The 20,716-nt window shown below is 44.1% G+C and overlaps 1 protein-coding gene across 4 annotated transcripts in view; it reads right to left on the minus strand.

The window, feature by feature from the left end:
* Window positions 1-20,716, minus strand: part of xrcc4 (X-ray repair complementing defective repair in Chinese hamster cells 4) — a 691,243-nt gene that overhangs the window by 378,267 nt on the left and 292,260 nt on the right. For all 4 annotated transcript variants that reach the window (XM_070885488.1, XM_070885479.1, XM_070885499.1 and 1 more), the window contains exons 5-6: window positions 19,265-19,417; window positions 13,126-13,253 (exon numbers count right to left, since the gene is read on the minus strand). In XM_070885488.1, coding sequence (XP_070741589.1) covers window positions 13,126-13,253; window positions 19,265-19,417 — 281 coding nt within the window. The remainder of the gene's footprint in view (window positions 1-13,125; window positions 13,254-19,264; window positions 19,418-20,716) is intronic.

Raw genomic sequence — 20,716 nt, forward strand, 5'->3', positions numbered from 1 at the left:
TGGAGAGAAAGCAGGAAAGGGGTACTGAGGTGAATGATCAGCCATGATCTTATGGAATGGTTTTGCAGGCTCGAAGGGCCGAATGGCCTACTCCTGCACCTATTTTCTATGTTTCTATCAACCGAAGTGTAGCTGACGGAGACATCCCCATGAACCGAAGCATGGCTAGCCCGCGTTTAGCAAAGCCAGACTGTGGAATTTGCAGGACTTACCCTCTCCCTTGAGTGTGGGCCCAGCTTGTGCAGTGGTGGTTGCTTTTCCCGAGGCAGGACCCATCAAAGCAGCGATCCTTTCTTCCAAGGGTGTCAGTGGGTGAAGATTTGCCAGGCCTCCTCCTGTTCTCGTGCTGTCCCTTTTGTTGTGTGCCACCTTCCTCTGCAAAGATGAAAATATAGCTTTTTAGAGAGGGTGCCTTTCTGCTGGGTGGGACATACACAGATGGTCACATTTAAAATTGCTATTCCAGTGAATAAATGAAAATATTACTTACACTAACTACTTGACCCAAGTCCTGCCACTTCTTTTTGTACTGGCCTCCAGACCTCGGGGTGGTCACCACTGCACAGTAATCTTCTGCAAGTTGGTTCCAGAGTTTCTTCATTTCTTTTGATTAAACTTTTATGTGACCTCTGCTGGTGTGCAGCTCGTGCCATCTGGCCTCAATTACAGTAACCAGTGCCTCCACTTCATTCCTGCGAGAAATTCTTGGTCCTTGAGCCACGTTGCATATTGTATTGCAGGTCTGATTTTTCCAATGAGACTTAGTGTCTCACACACAACTGGCTCTTTAAAAATGGCCGAATGCAGACTGGGAGCTGCGCGCCCACAACAGTCACGAAAAACGTCCTTTTTTTTGCGCATGCGCAGAAGGGGCCGGGGGGGGGGGGGGGCATCATTTTTTCGGCGCAGACATTAGGCTCCACCCCCCAAAGCTAAAGGATAGGCTACGCGGCGCCAATTTCAAAAAATAGAACGGGGAAACTTGCTAGTTTTTTTTGGAGTAGCTGGAGCCAAAAAAACGGGCGCAACGCTTGCAATACACCAAAAAACAGCATTGGGGAAAATTGAGCAGACAGGGACGCTACTACTTTACGTGCCCAAGTAGCAGTTTTTGCAGAGCCTTTACTTTACAAATAAAACCACATGCTGCAACCCGACTTACAGCCCAATGAGCTGTATTTTGAGTTCAGCATTGAATTATACGTGTGCAAGGAGGTATAGAAACAATTGGATGTGTGTGAATTGAAAACAGATGGCACTGAAATAAGGATTTGCATATGGCCTTTAAGGAAGCAGTCTAGTTCAATTCCACAGGGAGCTGTTGAACACTGGTTTTACTGTATGCCTATCCTAACTCGCCTCTAGTTCTATGACACAAAGGATCTTAAATCGCAACGTGGAAAGTAAACAAGTCGTAATCCACTGAACCAAATTTTTGTAATTATGTTGCAATTAACAAAATGCTTTTGAAAAAGATAAATTTGCATCTTTATTGGGACCTGAAGACAAAAATATTGTAACTGAATTACAAAACCCTGTAACTTTAATTTGGTCGAACATTTATAATCAGCTTTGGAGATTACTCGAAGGCTTAGCTGGTTAAGGCAGTAAGCAGCTGAGCCCTACAGACCAGAAAGGTCCCATATTCGACCTCCCCATCAACTGATTTCAGTTGCGTGGCAGTAGGAGTGCTGCAATATACCTTAATGCCACTATTAGGGAAAGGAAAATCAGCTAGGTTTCTTGCTTCTGATCACTTTTCAGCAACCCCTGATGGAAGTGGGCCTGTGCCATCATACAATGGGGACAGTTTTGGGTTTGCATTCTGTGTTTCAATGGCATGATATCTCAACACACACTTAAGAAGGTACCAGAGAACACCCAGCATCCAAGGAAGAAGTCAACTCTTCAGGACAGAAGGAAAAGGGAGAAACTGATATTGGCTCAGAAGAACAAGATGTTAAATCAGTTTGGGTGGATAAGGAATAATAAGGGGAAAAAGTCGCTGGTGGGCGTAGTCTAAAGGCCCCTAAGAGTAGCTACCCTGTTGGACAGAGTATAAATCAAGAAATAATGGAGGCTTGTAAAAAAGGAACGATAATAACCATGGGCGATTTTAACCTTCATCTTGATTGGACAAAGCAGTTACAATGCTTTGGAGGCTCAGGTTGATACAATGACATAGCTATTGGGAGCCATGCTTGACGAGATCAGGCTTCAATTAACACAGTACAAAATGAGTGCTTCCTAATTAGGAGACAAAACCACAAGAAAGAAAGATTTTGCATTTATGTATTGTCCTTCACATCCACAGGACATGGCAAAATGTTTCAATGTCAATAAACTGAAATGCAATCACTGCTATTATGGCGGGAAATTTATGCACGCAAGGTCCCACAAAGAGCAATGAGTCAAATAACCAGTTCCATCTGATTTGGTGGTGTTGGTTGAGGATAAATATTGGACAGGACATCAGACAAAATTCTTTGTTTCATGCCATAAGATCTTTTCGGTCCACCTGAACAGGAAAACATGACATCAATTTAATGTTTCATTTGGTCATGGGTGTGGTAGGTGCTGCCAAAGAAGACTTAGGGAATTGCTATCCTGTAGATAGAACAGAGTACAGCCACAATATGCCAGTGGTGGAGAATGTATGTTTAAGTTAGTGGATGGGATGTCAATGAAGTGGACTGCTTTGCCCTAGATAGTATCAGCTTCTTGAGTACTGTTGTGGTTGCACCCATTCAGACAAGTGGGGAGCATTCCATCACAGTCTAGACTTGTCCTATGTAGCTGCTAAGGACCTCAGGAGGAGGCCAAGAAGGATCATCACTTAGTAGCCTTCTTCAGCTGGAAGTCCCAAAACTTCTGTCTTTTTTTCCCCTCTCCGCGTGTTGGGCTCTGTCATTATTGAGGATGGGGATGTTCATGGAATCTCCTCATCCCATTAGCTGTTTAATTGGCCACCACCATTCATGACTAGATGACGTAGGATTGCAGAGCTTTGACCTGATTCGTTGGTTGTGGGATCATTTAGCTCTGTCTAAAGCATGCTACTTTTGCTGTGTAGCATTCATGTAGTCCTGTGTTACAGCCTCTGCTGCAATCTGCTCGTCAGCTCTATGCACTTGCTACTCTTCAAGGCAAATTTCACACCCTTCAGTTTGAATATATAGGGCTAGACTTTCCCTAAAGCCCGTCAACACCCTGTTGAGAACCGCTAACGTTCGGTGAGTAATGCTGGCGAGAATTTCCATTTTTATGTTTAAAGTAATTAAAACTAATCGCCCGGTGACACTCATTGTCGGCGGTTTTCTTGGTGGGCAAGTGGAAAGTTAGTAACATGGGCGGTTGTTACCGGAATGGACGGTAAGTACTAAAATTTAGTCCGGGGCTGCAGTTGGGCCTAGGGAGGGGGGGGAAAACTTTAAAAAAAAATTTCAATAAAAAAATTTAAACGTACAAAGCATTCCCAAGACACTTTTATACCTAATCGCCATTTTTTAATAAAAAAAAAATAAAGAACCTTTAACTTACCTTTCTTTGCAGGGTGCTCACCTACCGTCCTGTTTAAGCAGCTTTTACAGACGGTTCTCTCGGCAATCTGGACATCGGCGGTTGAGGCCAAACTTACGTCCTGGCAGTTGTTCTCGGCGTTGCACGTGGGCGGTTTGGTCCCGGCAGGTGTGTTCAGATGTGGGCAATACCATGAAAAAACTTACATGGAAACTTTTGCCGGGCGGAAAAACAGCTGTACCGCCGATAAAATCGCCGACAATGAAGGTGAAAGTCTAGCCCTATAGGATTTTATACCGTCCCTCATGCCATTTCAAATCTAAAATTAAGTGGCCGAAATGAGCTTTCACATACAGAAATAGACTAACACCTGTCAATTTGAAGATTAGATCCCCCACCCCCATCAGTGTTCTCTGGCCACTATACTTAACTCCCAACTCCTCCAGACTGCTATCAGGAACTCAACCAGGGTATAAAACTGATTATGGACATAATGGGCTAAAAATTGGTTTCAGCCTGTTTCAGGCGCTGGGATCGCATGTCAGAAGCCAATGGCTAATCTGAAATTGGATCTCGGGCCTCATCAGCATATTTGCAGCAAACTGCAAAAGTTAATCAGGCGTCCAGAGACAACTTCTCTGTTTGAACAGGGCTACATGAAGGTAAAATAAAAATAAAAACTTGTTGGCAACTGCTGGTTAGGCCGCAGCAATTGCTGGAAAACCCGAGCCGCACATGCTCCACTCATGCTGACTAATTTTGCAAAGGGTCCTTAAAAAAACATTTGGCCCCTTGCATATGGTAATGAGTGTTTGAGGAAGCAGCCTAAGATGCGTGAATATCATCTGAGGCTAATATGGCGTCAAGCATATTGCAGGCATCCTTGGGGCATGAGACATATGAAATTGGTTATTTCTGACCCCGTTTTATGCTCGAAAACAGAACAAATGGGGGTTCAATTTAAGCCAATCTCTCTACTGCCAGCAAAAACTTTTAAAATTACACTTGTAAAGTGTAGTCAATATATTGCTGATTGCTGAAGACATGTGATCTTTATCACATTCACGTATTTAAAAAAGCAAAAATTTACACAAAGCTTGAAATGTGTATTATGCATCTATGAAATGGTTTTACTGTGTCTGTGTTAGCTGTCTGTCTTAGCTGTAGTACTTCAGTAGAGATGTGTCCTTACACATCTGGCACTGTAGGGGACTTATTAGGCCTGTCATCTGGTGCAAGATAAAATTAACTGAAGGACTCTGGTAACTCCAGTGCTGATTAAACTTACAAAATCAGTTTTAAGGACTCTCTATTGTCAGATAATTCAGGCGCCTATTTATAATGCAGCCCATTTCAAGAAGCAGTTTTGCAGTACTGTTTCAGGTTAGCAGAACTGTGAAATTTGTTCCATTTACATTATATTACAGGGGAGATTCCATTTTACCAGAATAACATAAAAACAACTGCCATAGTACAAACTTTGCATATGTTGAGTTGCTTTCAAAGTCTGGCTGCTGGACCTTCCAAGTGACAAAAGGTATGTACAGGCCAATGAAGAAAAGTGCTTCACAGATTTATACAGGTGGGCTGTGCCAATCAGACTGTTAGTGGCCAGAGAAAACTGGTAGCCTCGCTAATGGCAACACTTGCATTCCTGCTGAAGTACTACTGTCTCAGGAGGTGCGAGTGCTCTTTATGTGCATCTGAACACTTCACATTTACTTCACAGCACTGCCACTGAAGTTAGGATACCATTGATGGCAGCACGGGAAAGCAAATGTGCTATCGGATAGTTCTATTGCCATCTGAACAAAGGCAATGTTGCTGTTATGGTCCTAGAATGCTAGGCCCAAGAATAGATGGCTTCTGGGCCTCCTCGACGACGGCTGGACCTCTCCTTCCCTACAGGTGACCTCGTCCTCAATGGCGACCGGGTCCTCCTCTCCTACGAGGGTGGTTGGCCTCCCCTCCTCCTTCAGCGATGACTGGAGCTCTCCTTCCCCACTGGTGTCTTTCTCCACCTCCAGCACGTGGTGAGTACCGTGGTTGTGACCCTCCTGATTTACTACTCTGAACCCCAGTGGGCCACTGACCCTCCCAATGCCGGCCCCCAACCAAGCCTCGGACCACCTACCATCAAGGGCACTACTCAGCGCCGAGCCTGCAGCCAACATCTCGCCGTAGGCAACTAGGCCCATACAGCAGTGCCTGGTCTCCAGTCGTCTTGGACCCCCTTGCCACTGGATCAAGACCTTGCTCAGCTAAGCCCGTGTGGTAGCAGGTATGCAACGACCACCCCACGTTAAAGAACTCACACACAGGCATCTTCCACTCCTCTAATATGAAGTTCGGAACCTGGAATGTCAGGACCCTCATGGACAACTCCAACGACGACAGGCTGGAACGCCGCACCGCCATAGTTGCCCGGGAACTTAGACGCTTTGATATCGACATCGCCGCCCTAAGCGAGACCCGGTGGGCAGGAGAAGGCCAGTTCAAGGAACAAGGTGGAGGTTATACCTTCTTTTGAAAAGGGAAACCAGAGGAAGAACGCCTCCTCCATGGAATCAAAAACAAGCTTGTTGACCGCCTCAAAGACTCCCCCTGCGGGGTTAACAAACGCCTCATGACTCTTCGACTCACCCTATCCCGGAATCAATGCGCCACAGTCATCAGTGTGTACGCCTCGATGCAACAGATGAGACCAAAGAGGGTTTTTACTCCAACCTTGAAAAATCCCTGTCCCGTGTCCCCACGGACGACAAACTGATCCTCCTCGGTAACTTCAACACCTGGGTCGGCAAGGACACAGCCCTCTGGAGAGGTGTGATTGGCAGAGAAGGCTTAGGGAAAGCCAACTCCAGTGGTACCCTGCTCCTGATGTCTAGAACATGAACTTGTTATCACCAACACCTTGTTCCGCCAGAGGGACAAATACAAGGCATCGTGGCAACACCCTCGCTCCAAATACTGGCACCTGCTCGACTATGTCATCGTCCGAGCCAGGGATCGCAAGGATGTGCGCATCACCCGTGCCATGACAGGAGCTGACGACTGCTGGATGGACTACCGCCTAATCCAATCCATCATTGACATCAACATAGCCCCAAAGCGGAGGGGGCAGCAGAAGCAGTGCTGCAAAAAAGTCAATGCTGGGGTACTTAAAGACCCAGCTAAGAGAGCCTCATTGCTAACCTGGCGACCCTTGATGACCCCGAGATGCAGAATGCCCACAACGCTTGGTCTTCCCTCCAAGCCTCCATAACCAGTGCCTGCAAAGAGACGATCGGTCACTCAACCAGGAAACACCAGGATTGGTTTGATGAAAATGATCAGGAGATCCAAGAGCAATAGATTGCAAGCGCAGGGTATTTCTGAGCCTTAAACAACAACCCAACTCAGGAACAGCAAAGCAGCATTACAGACGGCTTAAGGCCAAGGTCCAACAAAAAACTCGGGACCTAAAGAACAGGTGGTGGATGGAGAAAGCAAAGGAGATACAGCAGCTGACCGACAGCCATGATGTGCGAGGATTCTTCATCGCAGTCAAGGCCATCTACGGTCCAAACACCCAAGGCCCCACCCCACTGCTGGCCAAAAACGGGGAAACACTCATCAAGGACACCGAGGCAGTCAGGGCCCGCTGGAAAGAGTGCTTCGAAGATCTCCTCAATCGAGACTCTGCCTTTAACTCCAGTGTCCTCGACTCCATCCCGCAGCATGCTACCCGCCACCACCTCAGTAAAACCCCAACACTGCACGAGGTAGAAAAAGCCATAAGACAGCTAAAGAACAACAAGGCTACTGGAGCGGTTGGCATTCCTATTGAGGCACTGAAGTATGGCGGAGAGGCACTGCTGGCGCAAATACATGACCTCATCTCTCTCATCTGGAGGGAGGAGAGCATGCTGGGAGATCTCAGAGATGCAGTGATTGTGACCCTCTTCAAAAAAGGGGACAAGTCCGACTGCAGCAACTACAGAGGAATCTCCCTGTTATCAGCCACTGGGAAAGTCGTCTCTCGAGTCCTCCTCAACCGTCTTCTCCCTGTGGCCGAGGAGCTCCTCCCAGAGTCATAGTGCGGATTTCGTCCCCTACGGGGCACAACAGACATGATTTTTGCAGCACGACAGCTGCAGGAAAAATGCAGGGAACAGCACCAGCCCTTATACATGGCCTTCTTCGACTTTACAAAGGCCTTTGACACTGTCAACCGCGAGGGTCTATGGAGCATCCTCCTCCATTTCGGATGCCCCCAAAAGTTTGTCACCATCCTCCGCCTGCTCCATGACGACATGCAGGGCGTGATCCTTACCAACGGATCCACTACAGACCCAATCCACATCCACATCGCCCCAACCCTCTTCTCAATCTTCCTCGCTGCCATGCTCCATCTCACAGTCAACAAGCTCCCCGCTGGAATGGAACTAAACTACAGAACCAGTGGGAACCTATTCAACCTTCGCCATCTCCAGGTCAGGTCCAAGACCACCCAACCTCTGTCGTCGAGCTACATTTCGCGGACCACGCCTGCGTCTGCGCACAAACAAAGGCTGAACTCCAGGACATAGTCGACGTATTTACTTAGGCGTACGAAAGCATGGGCCTTACGCTAAACATCCGTAAGACAAAAAGTCCTCCACCGGCCGTCCTTGCCGCACAGCACTGCCCCCCAGTCATCAAGATCCACGGCACGGCCCTGGAAAACGTGGATCATTTCCCATACCTCGGGAGCCTCTTAGCAACAAGAGCAGACACTGATGACGAGATTCACCACCGCCTCCAGTGCGCCAGTGCAGCCTTCGGCCGCCTGAGGGAAAGTGTGTTTGAAAACCAGGCGCTCAAAACTGCCACCAAGCTCCTGGTCTACAGGGCTATAGTAATACCCACCCTCCTGTATGGCTCAGAGACATGGACCATGTACAGTAGACACCTCAAGTCGCTGGAGAAATACCACCAACCGGAGGACAGATGCACCAATGTTAGCGTCATCGACCAGGCCAACATCCCCAGCATTGAAGTACTGACCACACTTGATCAGCTCTGCTGGGCAGGCCACATCGTTTGCATGCCAGACACGAAACTCCCAAAGCAAGCACTCTACTTGGAACTCCTTCACGGCAAACGAGCCAAAGGTGAGCAAAGGAAACGTTAAACGGACACCCTCAAAGCCTCCCTGATAAAGTGCAACGTCCCCACTGACACCTGGGAGTCCCTGGCCAAAGATCGCCCTAAGTGGAGGAAGTGCATCCGGGAGGGCACCGAGCACCTCGAGTCTTGTCGTCGAGAGCATGCAGAAATCAAGCGCAGGCAGCGGATAGAGCGTGCGGCAAACCAGTCCCACCCACCCCTTCCCTCAACGACTATCTGTCCCACCTGTGATAGAGACTGGTTCTCGTATTGGACTGTACAGCCACCTAAGAACTCATGCTAAGAGTGGAAGCAAGTCTTCCTCAATTCCGAGGGACTGCCTATGATGATGATGATGATGATGGAGAGCTCTTTCCAGTGTTTTAATATCCATTATTATTACTAATAAGCTATTAATCTCATCAGCTGGGTCTTTGTGTACCTACTATTTCCTTTTTGATTGTATCAGTTCCATGAAGGGGCTTCTCCAGCTTAACTATGCAAGACCTGAAACTTTAACTTATTTTTCTCTTCCAAAAGCTGACTGACCAGCTGAGCATCAGGAAGGTGCAGCATATCCTACCAAATGTGGATCTCTTAAAACCAAATTTAAAGTTGAAGTCATCATATGATGTATATCAAAATAATAATTTTACTGCATCGCTTGCCCTCTTGCTGTGGGACAACACTCAAGCTCAGTTAGAATAGCAGAATGTAAACCACTACACTGGCACTACACCATGATATCAGAATGACCATTTTCCTCTGAATTTGATAAGGATACAAAGTTATATGGAGCAGTCTGTAAAACAGCTGCTTGTGTAGCATTCCTGCACATAACTGGTACAGAATAAGCCAATTTCAGGCACACTTGGATATGTTTAGTACATCTGTTTTCAGTTTATTTTAATTAAGTCTAAAAACACAAATTAGTTCATTTATGAAAATCCAAACTCAAGGACTTTAGCCAACCGATTCCAATCACACAGGCAGGATGTCAGTGAAGCAGACCACTAGATTATGTGGTCAGATGGCAATCAAATAATATTTCATCTAGAACTTGATTAATTAGACAGACTTTAAAGGATGGGGGTTCAGATGATAAATAGGGGTGGTGTGCAAAGGCCAAACTGTCATTACCCTTCACAGATTCTTCCTGTTAAATCTGGCTTCTAATTCGACTTTTGATGCAAATATTTAAACCAACTAAGTGCAGGGGAAGAGACTAAAATACCTGTGTTGTTCATACAACATGCTTAAAGTCAATGACATGAATTAGTGGATGTTTTCTTGATGCTTTGAATATTAAATGAAATTAGAATATATTTTAAAAAGTTATTTTGTTGAGGCAATGGGCAGAGCCATTGGCAGTTTCCTTGATGCTTTTGCCATGATCACCATAATACATGTATATTTACAACATGAGTTTACTTACCATAGGATAGATTTGCTTTCTCCTAACACCATACTTTATTCATCTGTGAATCTACTGTTGCTTCCCTACTCCATGCTCACCCCACTGCCCCTTTGCCCTACCATTTGTCACCTATGCCCCATGCTCTAGAATTCCCTCCCTACACTCCTCTGTCTTTAAGGCGCTCCTTAAAACTTACCTCTTCACGCAAACATTTGGTCATTCTTCCTGTGGTTCAGCATTCATTTTTTCCTTACACCTCTGTGAAGCGCCTTGGGACATTTTTCTCTATGTTAACGGCACTATATAAATAAGTTATTGTTGTAGTAAAAAGAACATACAACAAAAAGGGCTAAGAGAAGGAAAGAAAGACAGGCAGATCAAACACATTTGAATTTATATTCTGGATGTCACATTCCCAAACCACTTCATGGCAATGTATTGCTTTTAAAGTGCAGTCACATGTTTTCAGGCAAAATAACCCATTGTGTGAGCAACAGTAGATTCACGGATGAATAAGTTGTGTACTACAATGTGTATCTAGTATAAGACGTGGAATAGTAACGAGCTATAGAGAAGGAGGCATGGGATAGTCGTAAGGAGAGCTAGATTGCAGAATGAGTGTTAAATATATCTACTTTATGGCTTCCATGAAACCCACACACTACTTTGTGGAGATTCCCTCCTCCACACTACCTCTTACAGAATGAGGGCAAACTCCACCTAAGTAAAACATGCCGTTCACCCTTTTCTGCATGATCAGCACTTTGTATCATAATTTTCCCAGTGGCTTATAAGGGTCAAGATGTTCATTTCCTGCTCATTAAGGTGCTAAACTGTGTTTATCACAGCTAAATGTTGATTGGGTGTCTGAATTTATTGCAAACAGAAAGTAAAGCTGTTTGTTGGTAAGTGCATCCTTTCAAGCTGGGTGGTAATTGAAGGCAACATCAAATAAACGTATTAAAGAATCTTAATGCCCAGTGGGCAGGAAATCACTCCTTAATTTCTAAATCTGAAACGAAGGAGGGACTTCCCCTTTATGGGTATAATGGGAAAGAGTTTGATGATTAATAGTAATATATTTAATTAAATAAGAAGCTATTTATCAAATCATTCCAAAACTGCAAACACATAGCTTTTGATATCATGTCCAAACAGTTCAGCAGGCACTGTGTTTAGAAATCTGTCAAACAAAAAATTACAGGGTTCAAAGGTTTCTTGGTGAAAATAGTGTTCCTGTTTTAGTACAGTACTGAGACTTCCTGTTAATAGATAATAGGCACTACAGAGTGTGGCACTGAGCCATTTGCACCAGGAGGATTTAAATTTCATCCCTGGTTGATTTAGTTATCGCTTGTTAAGGAAGGGAAACATTATCTAGGATTCCTCCTTCTGATTGCTACCATTCCTTCCTGCTGGAAAGTGTATGTGTAACTAACAGGTGAGGACAGGATTGGATTCAGCTGTGACACTCTCTCCCTTCCTCCATGGTCACATAGTCTGATTTCACTTCCCATCTAACTTAACGCACGGAAATAGCCGCAAGAGCACTCAAGGAATCATAACTCAGCATGAATCTTCCTCCACAGGCAAGGAGGGATAACATTGGTTAGATAAAGACACAATAGCAGAATTTAAAGTTTAGCAAATAAAATAATGGTTCTTGTGGCTGGTTCCAGCCAGAGTAAGTTCTGCAGAAAGAGTTCATTGCAATCTTTAAGTTCTTACTCCCTTAAACTATAATGTAATCTCCAAAACACTACCCCATAGGTGAAGAATCCAACTACCATATTCAGACTACACTCATTAAGCAAAAAAAGATAGCCTGCTAAATACTGCAAGTTTTACAACAGGTTAGCAATCAGTCAATATTAAGTATAATAGGAATAGCACATATAAACAAAAGGAAATGCTGATTTCCAAAAAGCTTTTTTTTTAACAAGAAAGAAAAAAATGACTGGATTTATAATAACCTATTACCAGAGAATAGAACCAGAAAGCTCTTGCAAAGACTGAAAATATGATGCTAACAATAATTTAGCAATGTGTAAAGATTTATATGAATCACAGGTTTTCAAACTGCGGTAATGGGAGATTCCAATGAATCTGTAAGGTAGTCAGATACTGTCTGCCATCGGATTTCATTCTGTATTTGTCGACTTACTAGCATGGTGTTTCTGTTGCTACATACAAATGTACTTTTTCCCTTTCAATCACTGACAGGTGGTCCCAGGGATGAGTCAATATCTGCCGTTGATCCCCAGGTGCACGTCAGTATTTTCAGGGGTCCTCACATAGAAAGTTTCAAAACCAGTAATGCAGATCTTCATTTACTACATTTGCAATTTGGGTTTCAAATGATCTATGTCAGATATTCCATTTAAGAGAAATGGATAAGTTTGCCTTAGTGATCATTAGGTTTTATGCGACTAAATGAAATAAACAAGTGAATTTACATTTCTTGTTAGATTTCTAGTAGAAACCACTTATTTTGTCCGATAACCAGGCTCAAATGATCAGAACTAAATTTTCTGTGAAAGTGTAATCACATTAAAATAGCAGTCTGGTATAAATTCTTTACATGGTTATTAGAAAAGTACTAGGTTCTGGTCTCAATTGAAAAAGACAGCTTTTCGCAAATATGTCCCAAAAGAATAAATGTTTTTAAAGCAACTGTTTTCACACTGCACTAATTGTCAGGGAAAGGTTTTACCAATAAACCAACAATTGACAGCTCTATCCTAAAAAAAGGACTCATAGAAAATAACACTGCAAATTCAGAGCAGTAAGTTTATCCAAACAAAGACGCCTCAGAGAACCGCTATTGATAGAATTAGTTTCCAGTGTCTGTCCTCCTTTGTTTCTTTTGCAGTCAATTAAACATTGATTGTATTGCTTCACTCTAACTGTAGGTTCCCTGTTAACAATTTTTTGATGTGAAAAAGCAGATTATATTCACAAGGAAATGTTTAATAAAAACCCAATTCAGCTTATTATAGTCCACCCAAACTCATAACTGGGCTCGCTCTCTACACTAAACGGGAAGCACATTTACTTACCATTGGCTGACTTGGAAGGTTGAGACCAGATTCTATTTTCAGAGGTATGGCCTTTGTTTTCTTCATCAGTGCTACAATCAAAATCTTCCTCAACTACTGATGTTTCCTGGCGAGTGGCAACAACAGTCCTAAAAGAAAAAATCCACAGAAATAGTTTGTTTATCAAAAGTCTTAAGCGTTGCTCTTGAAATCTGTGATGCCCTGAAGGAAGCATTTTATTGAGCGTTATCATTGTTCTGCCCCAGCATAATCACAACACATAACAACACCAAAAGATGGGCTGGAACAAGACTATTCTGAGCCAACATTATCAGTGAAAAACACTATGCTGCTCCAAATTTCTTTTTCAGTTCATAGTAACCTTAATCTGCTAAAAGAAAGCAGAAGATTAAATCTATATATAGAGAGTCAGTCCCACAATGTTAGTTCACAGGCAGAATATGTAATAACTTAACATTAGAAATCCCTATCACAGTGCAACCTAGAGGCCTAACAGTTACTACAGGTGACATGTAAATACTTTAACATGGAAAACTAAAAGGACCAGATAGCATAGGAGTTTCACATATATTTTATACTGGACTACAGTGACATACCTACCATATTTAATACATAATACCCATTGTAACTAGTTATTAGAAATATCCCACAATGCTCTTTCATTCAAAAATACTTCCGAAAATAAATACCTTAACTATTGGGATAGAAATATAGAAAATAGGTGCAGGAGTAGGCCATTCGGCCCTTTGAGCCTGCACCACCATTCAATAAGATCATGGCTGATCATTCCCTCAGTACCCCTTTCCTGCTTTGTCTCCATACCCCTTGATCTCCTTAGCCGTAAGGGCCATATCTAACTCCCTCTTGAATATATCCAATGAACTGGCATCAACAACTCTCTGCAGCAGGGAATTCCACAGGTTAATAACTCTCTGAGTGAAGAAGTTTCTCCTCATCTCAGTCCTAAATGGCTTACCCCTTATCCTAAGACTGTGTCCCCTGGTTCTGGACTTCCCCAACATCGGAAACATTCTACCGGCATCTAACCTGTCCCGTCCCGTCAGAATCTTATACATTTCTATGAGATCCCTTCTCATCCTTCTAAACTCCAATGTATAAAGGCCCAGTTGATCCAGTCTCTCCTCATATGTCAGTCCTGCCATCCCAGGAATCAGTCTGGTGAACCTTCGCTGCACTCCCTCAATAGCAAGAGTGTCCTTCCTCAGATTAGGAGACCAAAACTGAACACAATATTCCAGGTGAGGCCTCACTGAGGGCCTGTACAACTGCAGTAAGACCTCCCTGCTTCTATACTCAAATCCCCTAACTATGAAGGCCAACATACCATTTGCCTTCTTCACCGCCTGCTGTACCTGTATGCCAACTTTCAATGACTGATGAACCATGACACCCAGGTCTCGTTGCACCTCCCCTTTTCCTAATCTGCCGCCATTCAGACAATATTCTGTCTTTGCGTTTTTGCCCCCAAAGTGGATAACCTCACATTTATCCACATTATACTGCATCTGCCATGCATTTGCCCACTCACCTAACCTGTCCAAGTCACCCTGCAGCCTCCTAGCGTTCTCCTCACAGCTCACACCGCCACCCAGTTTAGTGTCATCTGCAAACTTGGAGATATTACACTCAATTCCTTCATCCAAATCATTGATGTATATTGTAAAGAGCTGGGGTCCCAGCACTGAGCCCTGCGGCATTCCACTAGTCACTGCCTGTCATTCTGAAAAGGACACGTTTGTCCCGACTCTCTGCTTCCTGTCTGCCAACCAGTTCTCTATCCGCGTCAGTATGTTACCCCCAATACCATGTGCTTTGATTTTGCATACCAATCTTGTGAGAGACCTTGTCAAAAGCCTTTTGAAAGTCCAAGTACACCACATCCACTGGTTCTCCCATGTCCACTCTACTAGTTATATCTCAAAAAATTCCAGAAGGTTTGTCAAGCATGATTTTCCCTTCATAAATCCATGCTAACTTGGACCGATCCTGTCATTGCTTTCCAAATGTGCTGCTATTTTATGCTTAATAATTGATTCCAACATTTTCCCCAGTACTGATGTCAAGCTAACCAGTCTATAATTACCCACTTTCTCTCTCCCTCCCTTTTTAAAAAGTGGTGTTACATTAGCTACCCTCCAGTCCATAGGAAGTGATCCAGAATCGATAGACTGTTGGAAAATGATCACCAATGCATCCACTATTTCTAGGGCCACTTCTTTAAGTACTCTGGGATGCAGACAATCTGGCCCCGGGGATTTATCGGCCTTCAATCCCATCAATTTCCCTCACACAATTTCCCGCCTAATAAGTTTATCCTTCAGTTCCTCCTTCTCACTAGACCCTCGGTCCCCGGAAGGTTATTTGTGTCTTCCTTCGTGAAGACAGAACCAAAGTATTTGTTCAATTGGTCTGCTTTTCTTTGTTCCCCATTATAAATTCACCTCAATCCGACTGCAAGGGACCCACATTTGTCTTCACTAATCTTTTTCTCTTCGCATATCTATAGAAGCTTTTGCAGTCAGTTTTTATGTTGCCAGCAAGCTTCTTCTCGGACTCTATTTTCCCCCTCTTAATTAAACCCTTTGTCCTCCTCTGCTGAATTCTAAATTTCTCCCAGTCCTCAGGTTTGTTGCTTTTTCTGGCCAATTCATATGCCTCTTCCTTGGATTTAACATATCCTTAATTTCCCTTGTTAGCTATGGTTGAGCCACCTTCCCCATTTTATTTTTACTCCAGACAGGGATGTACAATTGCTGAAGTTCATCCATGTGATCTTTAAATGTTTGCCATTGCCTATCCACCATCAACCCTTTAAGTATCACTTGCCAGTCGATTCGAGCCAATTCACGCCTCAAACCATCGAAGTTACCTTTCCTTAAGTTCAGGACCCTAGTTTCTGAATTAACTGTGTCACTCTCCATCTTAATAAAGAATTCTACCATATTATGGTCACTCTTCCCCAAGGGGCCTCGCATAACAAGATTGCTAATTAGTCTTTTCTCATTACACATCACCCAGTCTAGGATGGCCAGCCCTCTAGTTGGTTCCTCGACATATTGGTCGAGAAAACCATCCGTAATACACTCCAGGAAATCCTCCTCCACCGCATTGCTACCAGTTTGGTTAGCCCAATCAATATGTAGAATAAAGTCACCCATGGTAACTGCTGTACCTTTATTGCACGCATCCCTAATTTCTTGTTTGATGCTGTCCCCAACCTTACTACTACTGTTTGGTGGTCTGTACACAACTCCCACTGGTGTTTTCTGCCCCTTGGTATTCCGTAGCTCCACCCATACAGATTCCACATCATCCAAGCTAATGTCCTTTCTTACTATTGCATTAATTTCCTCTTTAACTAGCAATGCCACCCCGCCTCCTTTTCCTTTCTGTCTATCCTTCCTAAATGTTGAATACCCCTGGATGTTGAGTTCCCAGCCTTGGTCACCCTGGAGCTATGTCTCTGTGATGCCAATTATATCATATTCATTAATTGCTGCCTGTGCAGTTAATTCGTCCACCTTATTCCGAATACTCCTCGCATTGAGGCACAGAGCATTCAGGCTTGTCTTTCGAACACACTTTGCCCCTTTAGAATTTTGCTGTCATGTGGCCCTTTTTAGGTTTCTCTGTCCTCCACTTTTACTTTTCTTCTTTCTATCTTTTGCTTCTTCCCCCATTCTACTTCCCTCTGTCTCGCTGCATAGGTTCCCATCCCCCTGCCATATTAGTTTAACTCCTCCCCAACAGCACTAGCAAACACTCCCCCTGGGACATTGGTTCCGGTCCTGCCCAGGTGCAGACCGTCCGGTTTGTACTCGTCCCACCTCCCCCAGAACCAGTTCCAATGTCCCAGGAATTTGAATCCCTCCCTTCCGCACCACTGCTCAAGCCACATATTCACCTGAGCTATCCTGCGATTCCTACTCTGACTAGCACGTGGCACTGGTAGCAATCGTGAGATTACTACTTTTTAGGTCCTACTTTTTAAATTTAGCTCCTAGCTCCCTAAATTCGTCTTGTAGGACCTCATCTCATTTTTACCTATATCGTTGGTACCGAAATGCACCACGACAACTGGTTGTTCACTCTCCCTTTTCAGAATGCCCTGCACCTGCTCTGAGACATCCTTGACCCTTGCACCAGGGAGGCAACATACCATCCTGGAGTCTCGGTTGCGGCCGTAGAAACGTCTATCTGCTCCTCTTACAATCAAATCCCCTATCACTATCACTCTCCCACTCTTTTTCCTGCCCCCCTGTGCAGCAGAGCCACCCACAGTGCCATGAACTTGGCTGCTGCTGCCCTCCTCTGATGAGTCATCCCCCTCAACAATACCCAAAGCGGTGTATCTGTTTTGCAGGGGGATGATCGCAGGGGACCCCTGAACTACCTTCCTTGCACTGCTCTTCCCTATCTGGCTGTGTACCCTTTACCTGCGGTAAGACCAACTCAATAAATGTGCTCTTCACGTCATTCTCAGCATCGTGGATGCTCCAGAGTTCATCCACCCGCAGCTCCAGTGCCGCAATGTGGTCCGTCAGGAGTTGCAGATGGATGCACTTCCCGCACACGTAGTCGTCAGGGACACCAGAGGTGTCCCTGATTTCCCACATAGTACAGGAGGAGCATAACACTTGTCCGAGCTGTCCTGCCATGACTTAACCCTTAGATACACTTAAATTGGCAACAACAATGCTAAAGGTTACTTACTGATATAGAAAAGAAAAAGAAAAACTACTTACCAATCACCTGACGTCACCGTTCGATTTGTTTCTACTTTTTTACCTTCTCTCCCTGCTGCAGCTGCACCGGCTGGCCTCTCCGACGCTGCTGGTGGGCCTCTTCTAGGCCGCTCGCCTGGCGCTCCGCCTCCCGACTCCCCGCTCGCCTCTCCGATGCTGGTCATCATCATCATCATAGGCAGTCCCTCGGAATCGAGGAAGACTTGCTTCCACTCCTGAAGTGAGTTCTTTGGTGGCTGAACAGTCCAATATGAGAGCCACAGAGCCTGTCACAGGTGGGACATACATTCGTCGAGGGAAGGGGTGGGTGGGACTGGTTTGCTGCACGCCCCTTCCACTGCCTGCGCTTGACCTCTTTACGCTCTCGGCGTTGAGATTCGAAGAGCTCAATGCCTTCCCGGATGCACTTTCTCCACCTAAGACGGTCTTTGGCCAGGGACTCTCAGGTGTCAGTAGTGATGTCGTACTTTATCAGGGAGGCTTTGAGGGTGTCCTTGGAACGTTTCCGCTGCCCACCTTTGGCTCGTTTGCTGTGAAGGAGCTCCGCATAGAGCATTTGCTTAGGGAGTCCCGTGTCTGGCATGCGAACTATGTGACCTGCCCAGCAACTAATAGATCGCAAGCGCAGAGCATTTCTGAGCCTAAAGCAACAACGCAACTAGGGAGCAGCAAAGCAACGTTACAGTTGGCTGAAGGCTGAGGTCCAACAAAAAGCCCGGGACTTAAAGAACAGGTGGTGGATGGAGAAACCACAGGAGATACAACAACTGGCCGACAGCCACAATATACGAGGATTCTTCATGGCAGTCAAGGCCACATATGGTCCAAACTCCCAAGGCCCCATCCCACTCCTTGCGAAGAACGGGGAAACACTCAACAAGGACACCAAGGCTGTCAGGGCCCGCTGGAAGGAGCACTTTGAAGATTTCCTCAATTGAGACTCTGCCTTTGACTTGAGTGTTATCGACTCCATCCCGCAGCATGCGACCCGCCACCACTTCAGTGAAACCCCAACGTTGGGATATGGTAATGTACTACTTGTTGCATTTCTTTGCCTTTACAGCTGTCAGTTAGCTTTATGGGTGTAATCACAGCCATAAGTTATTTTCTGAAAGGAGATGCTAGTTAGACCTAAAGGGCTGACAAGCAGCTCTAAAGGTTAACACATGTAACTGCCACTCTATTCCAGTAATTAAAAAGACAATTGGAGGCGATTTTGTTCAGGCTTATGTTATTCAAGGAACGACTTTTGAATTAAATAAAAAAATCATGATGCACTGCAACTATGTATGTACTGCAAATAAGTGCTGTTACTACACCAAATGAACACAATTGACTGCAATTGCAACCACACTCTAGTCCTAAACAAATACCTGCTTTGACTCCTGAGTTCTGCTTGCTCATCAATGCACTTTACATTTTCCTGTAGACTTCGAATCTTGGCCTTTTTCTCATTAAGCACTAAGATGAAGCGTGAATAGAGGTCTTGCTCCAACTCTTCTTTAGCCTTTACATATTTCTCCAATCTAAAGTGAACATGCAGCAAGAAACATGAACTTGCAAAATAAATAATTATATAGTTGAGAACATTTTTGCAAATAAAATACAGATTATTTGTTAAAAAAAACCCCCGCAAATTGGTCTTTTGGCGATAGCGGTATTTTTTGGGCATTTTTGCGCAAAAATACCGTTACAAATACCACTATTTTTTAAAGGGGTAAAAATTGGCAACAAAATGCGCCCAACAGTAAAAATCGGCATTGTACGAGAATTTGCAGTGGAAACGCGGTCTTCGCCAACTTTAGTTCGAGGTCGATTACCGCTAAAAAGACAGGTCCTAGGAGGGGGGAAAACACAAAAAAAATTGCAAAACACAAAAAATCAAAAAGCACAAAACATTTACAAGACCCTTAACTAAGTAATTGCTGCAAAAGAATTAAAAAATAAAAACTTTAACTTACCTTTTCTGCAGGTCTTCATACTTACTGCTGGTTCTGGGGCTGCAATGCAGCTTTTTACCTGGCGTTTTTTTTCACGTAGAATACGCGTGCGCCGAATGGCCAATTTAAAACGATATTGCGTTTTTTGGCACTGCACGACGGTGGTCCGCTTTTCAGCGATATTTCAAAACCGCTGCCGCACAACTTTGGCCAATTTAGGTGAGCACCTTTTATGTCAAAAGAGGCGAAATATCGCTGAAAAAACAGGCACAAGGCTAGCCAATTTCTAGCCCAAAGACTCTAAAATTATTAATCTTTGTATTATCATTGTGCATCAAGGGCCTCAAGTGTACCGTCAGTACCTGTACTCACTCCGACTACTACCAAAAAATCGCCAAAGTGCAACCAAGCCTTCATATAAAGTTGGAATACAATTTATTATAATCAACAACTGATGTAAAAGAATGATCCTAAATTTGCGATCTAATCTTGGAGTTCAGATGTCAGTCTGAGAAGTGATCTTACAGTTCTTAAACTAGAGTGCAAAATCACAGGACGATTCCAAGAGAGTGAAAATAAAGAAACCAGCTTAGCAAAAGAAAGAAAACAGTGCCATTGTAATTAAAGTTCTGAGAGTAACTCTGTAGAGAAACAACCCACCAACAGCTACTGAATGCTTAGCTTTAGACTTTGATTTCACTTTCTCAACAACTGAGACCACAGATATTATATGAACAATTTGAAGATTTGGCATTGATTTATGAATATGTTACATCAAAACATCCCTTTTTTAAAAAACAAAGTTAATCAATTGTATTTGTTCTAAAAATATATTTTAAAATTGATTTATTTATCTAAGTAGGATTAATATTATACTACAATGCA

Source organism: Pristiophorus japonicus, chromosome 1 (assembly GCF_044704955.1).
Source record: "Pristiophorus japonicus isolate sPriJap1 chromosome 1, sPriJap1.hap1, whole genome shotgun sequence".
Classification (NCBI taxonomy): Eukaryota; Metazoa; Chordata; class Chondrichthyes; family Pristiophoridae; genus Pristiophorus; species Pristiophorus japonicus.